This window comes from Leptodactylus fuscus, chromosome 3, assembly GCF_031893055.1.
Source record: "Leptodactylus fuscus isolate aLepFus1 chromosome 3, aLepFus1.hap2, whole genome shotgun sequence".
In the NCBI taxonomy this organism is placed as follows: domain Eukaryota; kingdom Metazoa; phylum Chordata; class Amphibia; order Anura; family Leptodactylidae; genus Leptodactylus; species Leptodactylus fuscus.
Genome location: NC_134267.1, coordinates 33,616,162 through 33,630,856, shown reverse-complemented (window position 1 = coordinate 33,630,856; position 14,695 = coordinate 33,616,162). Strand labels below are relative to the sequence as shown.

General features: G+C 42.6%; 1 protein-coding gene across 2 annotated transcripts in view; it reads left to right on the top strand.

The window, feature by feature from the left end:
• The window catches only part of KIF16B (kinesin family member 16B), a 241,358-nt gene that overhangs the window by 168,211 nt on the left and 58,452 nt on the right, over window positions 1-14,695 (top strand). For both annotated transcript variants that reach the window (XM_075267378.1, XM_075267376.1), the window contains one exon: window positions 14,482-14,604. In XM_075267378.1, coding sequence (XP_075123479.1) covers window positions 14,482-14,604 — 123 coding nt within the window. The remainder of the gene's footprint in view (window positions 1-14,481; window positions 14,605-14,695) is intronic.

The window sequence follows — 14,695 nt, the reverse complement described above, 5'->3', positions numbered from 1 at the left end:
GCTTATCTCCCCGAGAACAAAAAGATTGGGCATGTTGATCCTCATCTCGGCTGACATCTGCCGTTGGGAGAGTCAGGAGGACCCCATATTCATTACATGGTTTGTCAGCGGGTTCCATCGACATAAAACTAATCTGTATGGCCAGCTGTCACCGCTAAACCTGCAGCCTTGTCAGGTGAGTAAGGATAAAAAAAAAATATCTTTTATAGATTTTCTTCGATTATGTTAAAATCACACATTTACCTATTAAAAAATCTCCTCCGACCTCTATATGTGATTTAGCTTAGAAGAGTCACTATGACCTGTTTTCTGAGGAGGTAAATCACACTGAGAGAGGCTGGGGGGACATAGTCAGATGCCAATATTTTGTACATGGTAGCACTTAGAACCATGGGTCTGGTGTCATTTTAGAGCAGTAAATGTTTAAAACACGACTTACATTCCGAACTGTGTCTTTAAAGCTGTGGCATAACTACTGGTGTAACAGGGGTAGCAGCTACCACAGGGCCCGGGACATTAGGGGCCCGACGACCGCCGCTACTGCTGCTTTTTTGTTTAGTTTTATTTTTTTAATAGGCCGTTACTGGCTGGAATTACTCCAGCCAGTAACGGGCCCTATTTACTTACCGATCCTGGCAGGGCCACGGGCCCCACAAAAACTATTATTATAATCGGGTTCTTTTTAGATCCCCGAGTATAATGATCAGAGAGAGGTAAGGGAACATAAAAAAACCCCAAAAAAACCAGTTACCGTATATACTCAAGTATAAGCCGAGTTTTTCAGCACAGTTTTTGTGCTGAAAAAGTGCTCCTCGGCTTATATTCGGGTCATTACGGAGCGGTCGCCATAGAAACCGGCACCTCCGCTGTAATGCTTACAAAAGAGATGCTGAAGCTTATGCCTGCGATCTCTGATTGTAGGCATAAGCTTTGGAATCTCTGCTGTAAGCGTTACAGCGGAGGTGCCCTCCGGAGATGTCCTCCCCCCTCCAGAGATGTCCTCCCCCCTCCAGAGATGTCCTCCCCCCTCCAGAGATGTCCTCCCCCCTACAGAGATGTCCTCCCCCCTACAGAGATGTCCTCCCCCCTACGGCCTGCCCCATACCTTTAAAGTTGCAGGCCGGCTCCTGCGCAGCGAGCTCGCAGTAGCCGACCTGTTCCAACGACAGACGGGAGTCTAATGAAGGCTCCCAGCCTGTCATCGTTATATTACTATTACGGCTGGTCTATGACCAGCCATAATAGTAATGTAGAGGATCTCCCATAGACGGCAATACACTTGTATTGCCGTCTATGGGACTTGCAATCAAATGACTGCAGGTTCAAATCCCCCAAGGGGGGCTAAAAAAAATTGTAAAAAAAAAAAAAAAGTTTAAAAAATATATATATATATATATATATATATATATATATATATATAATAAAAAATTTAATAAATAAAAGTTCTAAATCACTCCTTTCCCTATAATTCATATAAAGGCGGGTTCACACCAGCACCTGATCTCAGTTATGCAGGTTTCCGTTTTCTGTCGGGAGAGGACAGAAACCGACATTCAGTGTCTGTTGGTGAGCGTCTTCTGCTGCCCATGGCGAAACCGTTATGCATAACGGAGATTGGGCGCTAGTGTGAACCTGCCCTCAAAGTAGAAAATGACTGTGACACACATACACATTAGATATCCCTGTGTCTGAAAGTGCCCGGTCTACTGAATATAGGGGATCTGCAGTGCTCCTGTTCCGTCGGGAAGGGGTTAATAGGAGCACTGCAGATCCCCTATATATAGCCAGGCTGAATTCCAAGTGGGGGAAAAAAACCCAGTCTTCAAGCTCAGGGAAGGGTCAGACAGACAACCAAAACACCCCCTCCCCTTCCCCAGTATCTACTGCACCCAAGAACTCGGCCATTTTAATTTTTTAAATTTTCCAGTAGCTGCTGCATTTCCCCCCAGGCTTATACTCGAGTCAATAAGTTTTCCCAGTTTTTTGTGGTAAAATTAGGGGGGTTGGCTTATATTCGGGTCGGCTTATACTCGAGTATATACGGTACCTCTCCGTGCTCCAGACAGGATTTGGCCTAGTTGTGTGACCGGGACCTGCGTCCTGGGTCAAGTGACGTCTCAATGTCATTGAAGATGTCGACGCCACTGAAGACTGCAGTGGAGCCGGGGATAGGTAAGTGACAATATGTTTTATGTTTGTATCCCCCCTTGGTCTCTGATTATTTTACTCTGGGGTCTGTAAAGAGTAATCCTTGTCAGCGTCCGTGTCAGTCAGAGGGGGGGCCCATGTCAAAAGTTCGCCATGGGGCCCCGCCATTCCTAGTTACGCCACTGCTTTAAAGGGAATGTGTCACCTGAACATGACCTTTTTTTTTCTTTTTTTTTTTTTTAAAAATCCCGTTTCTATGTTAAACATATCTTGAAGAATGCATGGTGATCCATTCCCTGTGACTTGCCTATACATCTGCTTTTGTAGCATATAGAGCACTTGAAGTGGTTTTAAGATTCGCCACTTAAACCATGGTTTTAGATACTATAGGAGTCAACATATTGTCTTAAAGGGGTTGTTCCATTTCAAGGATCCTGCCTATACTGATAGATTATGTAAATTGAAGACTTCTCCTAAATATATGCTTAAGAAATTCTGCTTTGTTTGCCTGCTATGTGACCTTATTCCTCCCATTGTTTACACAGCTTTGCTATAACCATGGACCTATAGGACAAGTGATGTCACTTACTTAGTGCTCTTGCCGGCAGGACAATCTGTTTAGCTAATTGCAGTTTGCTGATAAAGCTAAGTTGTTATCTGTCTATGTAAACACACAGATAACACTGAGTCAATTCTGTACAAGCATCTGCATACTATCTGATCTGTGTAAGTGTTGTTGGACTTCTCCGACACGTTTTAGCAAGAAGGGGAGGGAGGAGAAATACAGGAAGATAGATGCAAAGACTGCAGGCAGACTAGTGAAAGACTGAGATGGGAAAACCCCTTTAAGTGATCACTCTTCCAGCCTATCAGTGTGACTCCTCTCCTCAGAACATAGCAGAAGGACTGATTCCAAACCGTGTAACACTGTTCCAGCTGAAGATTGAGAAACCAAGGTTTTATCAAAGGGTAACTGTATTTCACATCTAATCACACGACGCGTTTCAGGGTGACTATGACCTTTTATCAACTGCAGACAAGGAATTCAAATGATATCAACTATCCATAAATAGAAAACTTATATAGGAAATAGAATTAAAAGGTAACAACCCCTGGGGAGGGTCCAAAGTAAAACTTGCTAAAATAACCAGATATTATAATAAGGAAACTAATAATAAATGAAACAACTCTTTAAATAAGATAAGGCCAGGTATATGGTTTAATCCTAATACATAGTCAATGAAAACATGCAGTGTTATTACCATAGTGTAAAATCCTGGTGCTGAGTTGTTGTTCGGCATCTGCATGGTGTTACAGCGCATGCGCAAGCTTTCATGCACGTCCAGGAACGCGCTCATAAGACCGAGCGCTAAGGAAGGAGGATCGCAAGCGCAGACCTCAAGGACCCGCTCACTTCAGGCCTTCGCCATCTTCATGGATCTTTGTTAGCCAGCTAATCTACATAGGGCCATTTACTAGGCTGATAGAAAATAGGGGGGTACATACATATAAAATATCTATGGGGGATAATTCTCTTTTAATAAAAATCACTCCAACCATAAAAAGAATAAATAGTGCTGTAAATAAACACCTAAAATAATCCAACTAATGCAAGAAGAGCATTCACATTTCATATGTTTACGCTAAAAACTGTGCTTAATTTGACAAGTGTTATTGGTAACGCCCAAGGAACCCTTCTTAGCTCTCAATTTACTCAGGGCCAAAAGGATTTTAAGAATTTTTGTTCTCCTAACCATAATGCTTGGTTGTATGCGATCACCTGAAACCACGCTCTTGCATCTGCTCCCAGCCGCTCTGTTGGCCTTAGGATTGTGTTCCTGGGCGCGTGCGCGAAGTGAAAGCTTGCTCATGCGCAGTAAAACAAGCGTAAATCACTCCTTGTTGAGTTGAAAAGCTTCTCCAAGATTGGATCAGGTTAGAACTTTTCAAAGCATTTGGTAGGATCATATATTTGTTTGTCTACCGGGAGAGACAAAAATATAAATAAAAATGAAGTAAATATATAAAAAATAATAATAAAAAAAATAATAATAAAAAAAATAATAATACCGACTACCACGTCACAGGTTCTAGCCTTGCCCTCGTTGACATAATACTGTGTCATCTACATAAGGGCTCGTTCACATCTGCGTTCATCGGTCCTTATTGCAGGTTTCCGTTTCCTGCATAAAACAGATGCAGGAGACGGAAACCTGCAGGAGACTTTCTCACCCATTCATTTGAATGGGTGAGAAAGCTGTCCGGCCGTGAGCGGCAGTGAGCATTTTGCGCTCTCCGCCGCGAAACCGGGTTTTATAATCCGGACACAGAGTCGGACATGCAGTACTCTGTGTCCGGATAAAAAAATCCGGTTTCGCGGGGGAGAGCCTAAAACGCTCACCGCCGCGCACGGCCGGACACGGTCTATGGTTTCCGTCTTCTGCCATGCAGAAGACGGAAACCATAGAACGGAGACATGAATGCAGGTGTGAACCCAGCGTCAAATGTACTGTCCAAAGAAGTGAAGCCATTGAAAAAAAAAAAAAAAAAAAAAAGAGCATGGAACAATTCCCCAATTACCTTTTTTCTTTTTTTTTTTTTTTTTTTTTTTTCATATTTAAAGAAAGGAAAAAATAAATCATGCAAAATACTCACAAACATTATGTGAATAACCAGTATGGAAAACATGTAATCTTCAAAACTATATGTAGAAAAAAAACTCAAAAATGTGTCTGGTCATGAACCAAGGAAAGGTCCCCGCTGTGTTCACCTTGTTAATAACTAGCAGTCTACAGATTGTGCCGGACACATAATGCGGTTCTTAATAAAGGTCCCCCTATGATTTGCCTAGTATGCCGTACGTAGAGACATCCAGTCGTAGACATCAGAGGGGCTAGTAATGAAATTCTCTGACACCGTTAGTCTAAACGCTTCGTAGAATTACAATTTGTCTTCAATAAAGCCGCCACATTGTATTTTATGCAAACTCCTATGTTAAGACACTCCGCTTTGCCCTTGATCCTCTAACAGCAAGGCTCGTGTATTAGGTCAAAGGGGGTTCCTTTTCCTTTAATTTTGCACAATAGGTATTGTAGCCAGGCAGAGAAAAACACAATAACCCTTGATAAAGTCTGCAGATCTCTGTGAAAAGGTTTTTAAGTGACATTGACACTCATTGGATGGAGACTGACATTTGCCTGCAACCCTGTGGATATCTCTCAAGCAATTGTTGATAGTCTGCTGGCAAGAAAGCAATAGACTACTGATGTATTGTGGGTGAAAGCCAAAGGCCATAGTGAAAATCAATCAGTTTGATTTAATGGCAATGTTGAGACTGTCGGAATACATAAAATATAGTGATGTGAGAATGCTGACATATTTCTTTAATGCACTGAAAATTTGTAACTGTTTCTCAGGAAGGACTCGAATTCATTCTGTGGCTGTCTGAGCAGAGAATAGAGAACGGCGGTCTGGACTGTACGGATGCGTTATCTGAAAAGTGCAGAATTTTTTATTTTTTTTTCACGTATTTTTAAGTAGTTTACATTATTCTGTATAATAAGTAATGGAAAGGGCACATAATAGAAGAGTACAATATACTGTGCTGAGCTGCAGCTTCCAAAGCTTCTCTTCTTATCGATGGGTTTTTCGTTAGTTGTCCATGCTAGTAAGTGCCGTGTATGGACTTCCACGTAGATCAACAGATTATTCCCTCAGCTCGTGTTGTGATAGGTTGGTCATACTCCATCCTAATGTCTATCCATTGTGAAGAACAATGGGGGGGAATTTGCTGTTCCCAAAAAACACCATTGTGTAGAAATGGTTGAGGGGGCCACACGGTGGCTCAGTGGTTAGCACTGCAGCCTTGCAGTGCTGGAGTCCTCGGTTCGAATCCTGCCAAGGGCAAAAAAAACCTCTGCAAGGAGTTTGTATGTTCTCCCCATGTTTGCGTGGATTTCCATCCCATACTCCAAAAAAGACATACTGATAGGGAAAAATGTACATTGTGAGCCTACATTAATAGTGTAAGCCGATGGCTGGTCAGGTAATGGAGGGGGTGTTCATCTCACCCAGACTACTCAGGTGGTTGAGATGAGAAAACTTCATGAAAGTTTTTTCTCAGCAGACAACTTCTTGTTTTTACCATACTGCCATCTTGATTTAATTTTTATTTTATTTTTTTTTATCATGTACTAGTAGAATACCCGTGGCTTTGCTCGCGAAAAATATGTGAAATTGTTGGTTATGTTAGCTAAAATCATCCATTTCTTTTCAAGCCGCGAGTCACGTTGTTCACTTGTCTCAGCTCTTTGACACAATTTTGTATTCTTAGCTTTGGGATGAACTGGCCCAATCGATGGTCGGGTTTTTTTGGGCGGCATTTTCAAAAACAGTCCTTAGTATTGTGAGCCTTTAGTATTCACCTGATAAGAGGTGTAATAGGATGACTAGTAATCCAGAGCCGCCTCATACAGTCTTACTATGGCCTGAAGGAGCCGCCTCACAGGCAGACTTGTGGGGTTGCCCAAAGCAACCAATCAGAGCTCAGCTTTCACTTTACCTCAGCAGCCTCAGTGATGAAAGCTCCCTGTATAGTCAGCAATAATGGCAATCTTACTATCAGGCAGTTTTCGCCTGACCAATATTGCTGCTCAGTAAGGGCTCGTTCACACGTGAACAAAGGGGCGGATTTCGCTTCAAAATCCGCCCCTTTACAATGGTGGTCTATGCAGACCGCCGGGCTTCTTTTTTCCGCTAGCGGCAGGCTGCTGCTAGCGGAGAAAAGAAGTGACATGTCCCATCTTCAGGCGGAAACCGCTGCGCGCTGGACAGCGGCTTCCGCCTAGAGGCAGCACCCTCCTATGTCGGCTCATTCATTTGAGCCGACATAGGAGGGGAAAGCCACAACCGCGATGATCGCGGCAGGCGGGTTTTGACCAGAGAGAGACGCGTCTCTCTGTGTCAAAACCCGCGCGGGACTGCCAATGTGTGAACTAACCCTAAGGCTTCTTGCACACTACAGTATTTTTCATGGATCTCCGGGTTGTGGATTCTTCAGCTCCATAGACTTCTATGGAGCCTGCAAAATTCACAGCTTTGTGCACAAGAAGTCTATGGAACCTTCAAATCCATGGCCCGGATATCCAATAGCCACTAAGGATACCAAACGTGTTTTGTCAGTGCATGCATGCATGTATGTATGTGTGTGTGTGCGCACATGTGTGTTATCCATATGTATGCATGCATGTGTGCATGCATGTATGTGGTCCGTGTATATGTATGCATGCGTGTGATTGTGCTTGCCCAGTGCAAGTGTCCATGCGTGCGGTAGTTGTGTGTGAGTACGCATGTGCTCTGTTCGTCCATGTGCGTAGTGTGCGTCCATCTGAGCATGTTTGCATACGTGTGTGATCCATGCGCTATTGTGTGTGGTATGCATGTGGTATTTATGGGGTGGTATTGTGGTATTTGTGGGGTGGTGTTTGTGTTGTGTGTGTCTAGAGTGGTCTGGTGTTTGTGTGATGTGTTGTGGTATTTGTGTGCTGTTGTGCTTGTGGGTTGATGTATATGTGCTGTCTGTGTGATGTTTATATGGTGTTTGTGAAATGTTTGTGTGTTGTGTGTGGTGGTGCGTCCCCTTTAGCAGCGACTCTTTGGTGTCATCGCTATAATCCGTCCCAGTCAGTCACAACTGTTTTTTCCCCTCAGCACTCTCACGTTCACATTTCTCCATTATATGTATAGGGCCTAACTTTAGGGGCCCGAATCTCTTGACTGATGAATGCTAGCGAGATGTAACATGTACAGTATTCTGCTCCTGTGGGTGGGGAGGGGGGCGTGCCAAATTTTACCCAAATCAGGCGAGAACTGTGGATTAGTATAGAGCGGGCTACTACAGATTTTGAGTTTTATATATATAGATTACTGTGCAAAAAAAAAGTCTTAAGCAGGCTTGAAAAAATACCGCAAAGTAAAAATGTTTTTAGAAATAGAAGTGTTATTTAGTTAAATTTATCAATTAATAAAATGAAGTGAATAAGCAGAAATTAAATCTAATTCCCATCCATATTTGGTGTGACCTTTGCTCTTTGGAGGAGGAGTCCTGGAAGTGGTGATATAGCCCCCACAGAGCCCCTGATCTCATCATCATCCAGTCTGTCTGGGATCACGTTAAGAGCCAGAAGGATTGGAGCAAGCCTACACCCACAGAAGATCTGTGCTTAGTTCTCCAAGATGGCGAGAACAACCTCCCTGCTTCAAAAACTTGTCTCTAAGTGTATCGAGAAGGCGATGGGTAAAGGTCACACCAAATATTGATGGGATTTAGATTCTTCTTTTGTTCGTTCACTTCATTTTGTTAATTGATATAAACTATTAACCCTTTATATTTAGAAATCATTCTTACTTTGCAGTATTTCTTCCACATCAGCCTATTATACAGCACTGTACAGAGCGAGAACTTTTTACTATCTTATTTTATGGTGACAACTGCCATATTTATAACATTGGGTGTATAGACTCCTAAAGCTAAAGTGTCTTGAAGTGTAAACTAAAAATACTCAGAAGATGTTACGACGGCATAAGAGGAACGGTTAAGGAAGAATGATTAATTGTGGATGACTGAGGTGGCAGAAGGGAGACCCCTAGGTGACAGACATTGGAGCCAAGAATAGCGTTCTGCTGTTCTCGTCACGCACGTACTTCATCTCTTTTGTATTCAATCTCACCCTCACTGTAGTTTGACGTGAGGAGGAAAGGTTAGCCAACGACACCCAACCTAGTGATTGGTGAGGTCCCTTGCAATAAAGCCCCCTTTGCACAGCCAATTATCACAAACCGCGTTCCTAGGATGGTAGATTATCTCCATCACGTCACCCCTCGTAAACATGGCTTCATGCTACTGTCAAATACAGACACAGTAACAATGATCTTCTAAAGGGGGCCTGTCACCAGAACTAAACATCTCACCCAGCAATGCAGGTAGGGTCAGCCGAATCAAACAGTGTTTTCCCCTTGTGTATTGTTGCCTCCGTTGCTATTTTTTCCAGTAGCGCAAAATAGCTGCACCCTGATTGCTTGTAGGAGCTTATTTGTATAGTTACAAAAACAGCCATATCTTGGCAATGGAGGCTCCGATTCACAGGGGGTAACAACACTGTTTTATTAAACAGATCGTTTTTTAACTAAGCTTGTCTTTCCATAGCCTTTAGAAAGTCTCTTCTGGGCATACCCGTCTTTCCTTGATCCCTGCAGCCATTTTTGAATGAAACCGGTTTTCTTCATATGCAAATTAATCTTCAGGGAGCACAGCAGGTGTTATCCCTGTGCTCCGAGTACCTCCGCGTCAACATCCGCCTCCGTTTCTCACTGCTCCTTCCTTTAAAGATGACCCCCTCCTTCTATACCTCTTCACTGCTTCCAGAGCAGCTAGTCACATACAGCGCACTTAAAACCTCGCACATGCGCTGTACATGACTAGCTGCTCTGGAAGCAGTGAAGATGTTTAGAAGGAGGGATCATCTTTCAAGAAGAGGGTGGTGAGATTAGGAGCTGGCAGATGACATAGGGGTGCTCGGAGCACAGGGATAACACCCGCTGTGCTCCCTGAAAATTAATTTGGATATAAAGAAAAGCGGTTTAATTCAAAAATGGCTGTGAGGATCAAGGAACGAAAGGTATGCCTAGAAGAGACTTTCTAAAGGCTATGTAAAGATGCACACACTTAGTTAATAAACAATATAGGCAATGATAGACTCCCTTTAAGATGGCCCTAACCTATGTGTTGATATGCTGGGTTCTGCTGACAGAGTCCCTTTACATACAGCAAAGTGAAGTGTAAATGCTCCTAGGAATACAAGTTTCCAGTTATTGACTGTCACGTAGGCCATTGTAAAAAACCATGTAAAGACATTTATCGCCTGTTTCTTGTTTAGGTAATAAATGCCCATTTGTGGGGTAACCCCTTTAAATGTTATTGGTGATAGTGATGCCCAGTAGTGATGAGCGAGTACTATTCGAAACGGCCGTTTCGAATAGCATGCACCCATAGGAATGAATGTAAGCGGCTGACTTTGCCGGCGGCCGGCCACTTAACCCCCTGCGTGCCGGCTGCGTCCATTCATTCCTGTGGGTGCGTGCTATTCTCTAATAACCCTTTAACTCCTTGTAGTGTATGATCCTTATAGAGTAAGGGTTCCAGATATAAACTTGATAAAATAATAATAATGATTAACTTGGAATGGTGGTCTTCATGTTCTTTCTTTACTTCTCCCCTGGCATATTCTGATGCAGAGCGTGATAAATACACAGCGACTTAATCATTGCCAGCATTGAAGACACAAACTGAATTCCCTCTTCGCTTCTGGCTCGGTGCTTGATTTTAACTCAGCAGAAAAACTAATCTTCTAAATGCTTGTAATATCTATAAAGCCTCCCCTGACAGAACCACCAAGAAACAAGTCACAGCAGCCTCGGCGTACACGCATTAACTATGTACAGTAATAAAGGTTAAGAAGAAGATGTAAAGGCGCCCTTACCATTGGCTTGGTTGGACTTGTTTGCCTTTGATTTTGTCTCTTGTGACATGCAGTAGTATATTTTTCTATAATTTTTCTGTGGTATCTCGCCTATTCAATGGGTTTTCAAGGTCTTAAAGGGAGTCTGTCATCAGGAAAATCATAATCAAAGCAATCTCAATACCTTGTAGTGCTCCATACACACTTTCCAAAATATACTTTTGCTCCATTATAAAAAAAAAAAAAATGCTGTTTTATTCATATGCACATTAAGTGAAAAAAAATTTTTGGGGTGTTGTCATGACCAACTATTATGTGATGGTTCGCCAGATCATCACACTAGCAGTTGGGGCAATTTGCCCACCCACAGCAAAGGCCGGTTTGATGGACTCATCATTGACCTCCATAGTCGAAGTCGACCATTGATCCCAGACAGAACCAGGATTAGTTGCAAAGGACAATACAGTTCCAATCAATAGCAGTCTAGGTTTCTCATACACAGCACCAATAGCAGAACTCAATCGGCAGTGTGATGCCAAAAATTTTCTTCCGCTAAGAGACAGGGGTGTGTAATGAAGGTGTCACGTTTGGATGGTGGACATGGAAACTGGGAGCTGCTTATGCTTATTGACAGATCAAATGATCCTCTCTAGTGGGGGTCTGTCACCATAAATGCATGCCCTTAAGTAACTACTGTCCCCAACAGCTAGGTTAGAAAGGCCTATAGCTGACAATTCGTCAAAACAACCATCCTACATCTCACAGTCCAATGACGTCTATTAACTGGGCACAATGTCTTCGAGTGTTTCTAACCAAGACACAACCCAAAAGTAGCCTCTGCGAGCCTTTTAGTAGGGTAGTGGGAAAAGCACTTTTACGCCCTCTTGTGGCAAGACCTAGTGTCCTATCTGTAGTGTTATTCCTGTAATAATTTATATATCTGCCTTAGACACATTTGCATGCAGAGTTCTGCATCAATCTGACAAATCTGTGTGCATTATATTCTCTTAGTCAGTGAATGTGTTTTCATGGCAAAGCTGATGTGTGGGCTTTCAAGGGTTTGTCTAGTTTTTATGTAAATAAATGTTAATCCCTTCAGCTTTCTATTGTATGTTCTGTTTTAAGATCTACTCTATAGAAACAAATATTGGGACTCCTACACCCTACACCTACAGGAGCTTTACACAGTTACTGTGAAATAGCTTCCACTCTCCTGGGAAGACTTTCTACAAGACTTTGGAGTGCGCCTGGGAGAATTTTTGCCTTTTAATCCAGAATAGCTTTTATGCAGTCAGCGATGTTGGATAAGGGCCTGGTGTACAATCTCAGGCTCTCTGTGAACTAGAAAAGTTCTTCCACATTAAGAGGGTTGTCCAGGCAAAAATGGACAACCCTTTTAACTTTTAAATAAGCCAGGGGTAGTAAAAAAAAACAAAAAAAAAAAAAAAAAAACATTTATACTCTCCTGTTCCCGATGCTCTGGTGTCCTCTCGGTGCAGTCCGGTTCTTCTGCTAAATGGGTCTCTTCCGGAGTTCCACTGAAGCCACTGATTGGCTTATTAGCCAAAGGACCGGAAGGCAGCGTGGGAACACTAGAGCATCGGGGACAGGTGAGTATTTTTTATTTATTTTTTTTTGCTTTGTTTTTATTCTATGCCCCTGGCTGATTTAAAAGTTTAAAAGGGTTGTCCAATTTTTGCCTGGACTACCAGTTTAAACTCGACTTTGGTTTTTGCAGTGGAGTCGTTATGCTGGAACAGAAAAGGGCTCAAATGTCTCGTTATGCTGAAGCTTTACAAATTCCCTTACTGGAACTAAGGAGCCTAGACAAGCCCATGAAAAACAACCCCATACTGTAGTGGAAACTGCTGTAGTGGACAGAAAGCATGTGCTTCTTGCCCCTATTCAGGTAATAGTAGTGTCACTCAAATTTCTCATTACCACCGTTCTATAGTGCACGGAACTGCAATCCTGCTTCTATTACTTGAATAGTAGCAACTTGCATGTGCTGCTTGCCTACTGCACCAGCTTCTGGCACCTAGAGACTGCCGAAACACAGATCCACTACTGATATGCTGTGGATAGGTCATCAGTGTGAAATATCCATTAGTGCCTGGAAAACTCCTTTAAAGGGATTCAATCATTTAAATAGCATTTTTTTCTCCCTAACACGTAAGAATAGCCTTAAGAAAGGCTATTCTTCTCCTACCTTTAGAAGTCTTCTTCCGTAGCTATCACAGTTTTCTTCAGTATGTAAATGAGTTTTCTTTCAGCACTGGGGGTGTTCCCTAGCGCTCAAACAGCACTGGGGGCAAGAAAACACTCCAGCTCCGGCCTTTGTCTTCTTCTGGCACGCCTCCCCACAATGTCTTCTTCTGTCGGCTTCTTCTGGATTTAAAATTCACAACTGCACATGTCTGTGGCCATTTTCTTGTGGCCACTTATACAGTACGCCCGTGTAAGCGGCCATAAGAAAATGGTCGCAGGCAAGCACAGATAGCTCTCAGAAAACTCTCCAGCGCCGGCCTCTTTCTTCTTCTGGCATGCCTCCCTAGTGTGTCTTCTTCCTTTGTTTTTTTCTGGATTTAAGATTCATGCATATGCCATCGGGCAGAGCCGTCTGTGCTTGTATGCAGCCGTTTTCTTATGGCCGCTTACACTAGTGTACTGTATAAGTGGCCACAAGAAAATGGCTGCAGACGTACGCAGTCGGCTCTGCCCGATGGCAGAGCTGACTGCGTATGTGTGAATTTTAAATCCAGAAAAAGACAAAGGAAGAAGACACACTAGGGAGGCATGCAAGAAGAAGAAAGAGGCCGGTGCTGGAGAGTTTTCACGCAGCATTGGGGACGCCCCCAGGAGAAGAATAGCCTTTCTTAAGGCTATTCCTACATGTTAGGGAGAAAAAAAAATGCTATTCAAATGATAGGATCCCTTTAAAGGGATTCAATCTTTCAAACTTTTTTTTCTAACACACACATCGGAATAACCTTAAGAAAGGCTATTCGTCTCCTACCTTTTGTTGTCTTCTCCACGCCGCCGTTCGCCTAAAATCCTGGTTTTTGTCGGTATATAAATGAGTTCTTTCGCAGCACTGGGTCGGGCCCCAGCGCTCAAAAAGCACTGGGTGCTGCGAGAGAACACTCCTGCACCGCCTCCATCTTTGTCTGGAACGAGGTCTTCACTGCGTCTTTTTCCGGCAGTGTCTTCTAACTTCTAGGGCAAACCGACTGCGCATGGCCATTTACAATAATATGTAAGCGGCCATTTTTCTTGTGGCCGCAAGGATGCGCAGTCAGCTTTGCCCGAGGCCTAGAAGTTAGAAGACACCGCCAGAAGAACACGCGGTGAAGACCTCGTTCCAGACGAAGATGGAGGCAGCGCTTTAAATGGAAAGGTCCTATAACACAAACCATGTCATAAGTTTTCTGAATTTTAAACTGGAAAAAAACAAGTTTTAGTTCATTGTCTATCAGTTATAGTGTGCTTCAAATCCCAAAGATTTCACTTTGTTTGCACATACTGTACAGGTTGTGTGTAGGTGGTGGACCAGATTTTATTACTGCAATAAATAAAAATGTTTCTAATTTTATCGTCGGTTTTTTTTTTTTTTTTTTTTTTTTTAAATATTATTATTTGTCTGCTTTAATGTTTACTTCAGTTCTGTGTATTTTGCAGGTTCCTTGTAGTAATGTACTATGCGACTGTGTAACTATTTCTCTTAGTAGTGATTTTCAAAAAATGTTGTATGTTTGCGGTATTTCATTTAAGCCGTGCTCACCCTCTTATACAAATTCCTTTTTTAATCTCTCTTCAGCGATTGGTATCGCGCTCTTTAGGTGTAAACCCTGATGATCTAATGGATCCGGTGAAAGTAACAATACCTCGCTATGTTCTGTGTGGCCAAGGAAAAGATGAACACTACGAGTTTGAAATAAAGGTATTTGTATCCTTTATTCATTTTAGTTTTTTTTGTTTTTTTTAATTTCTCTTAATTTCCATATTTAAATTAGTAGATAATTAAAAGGGAA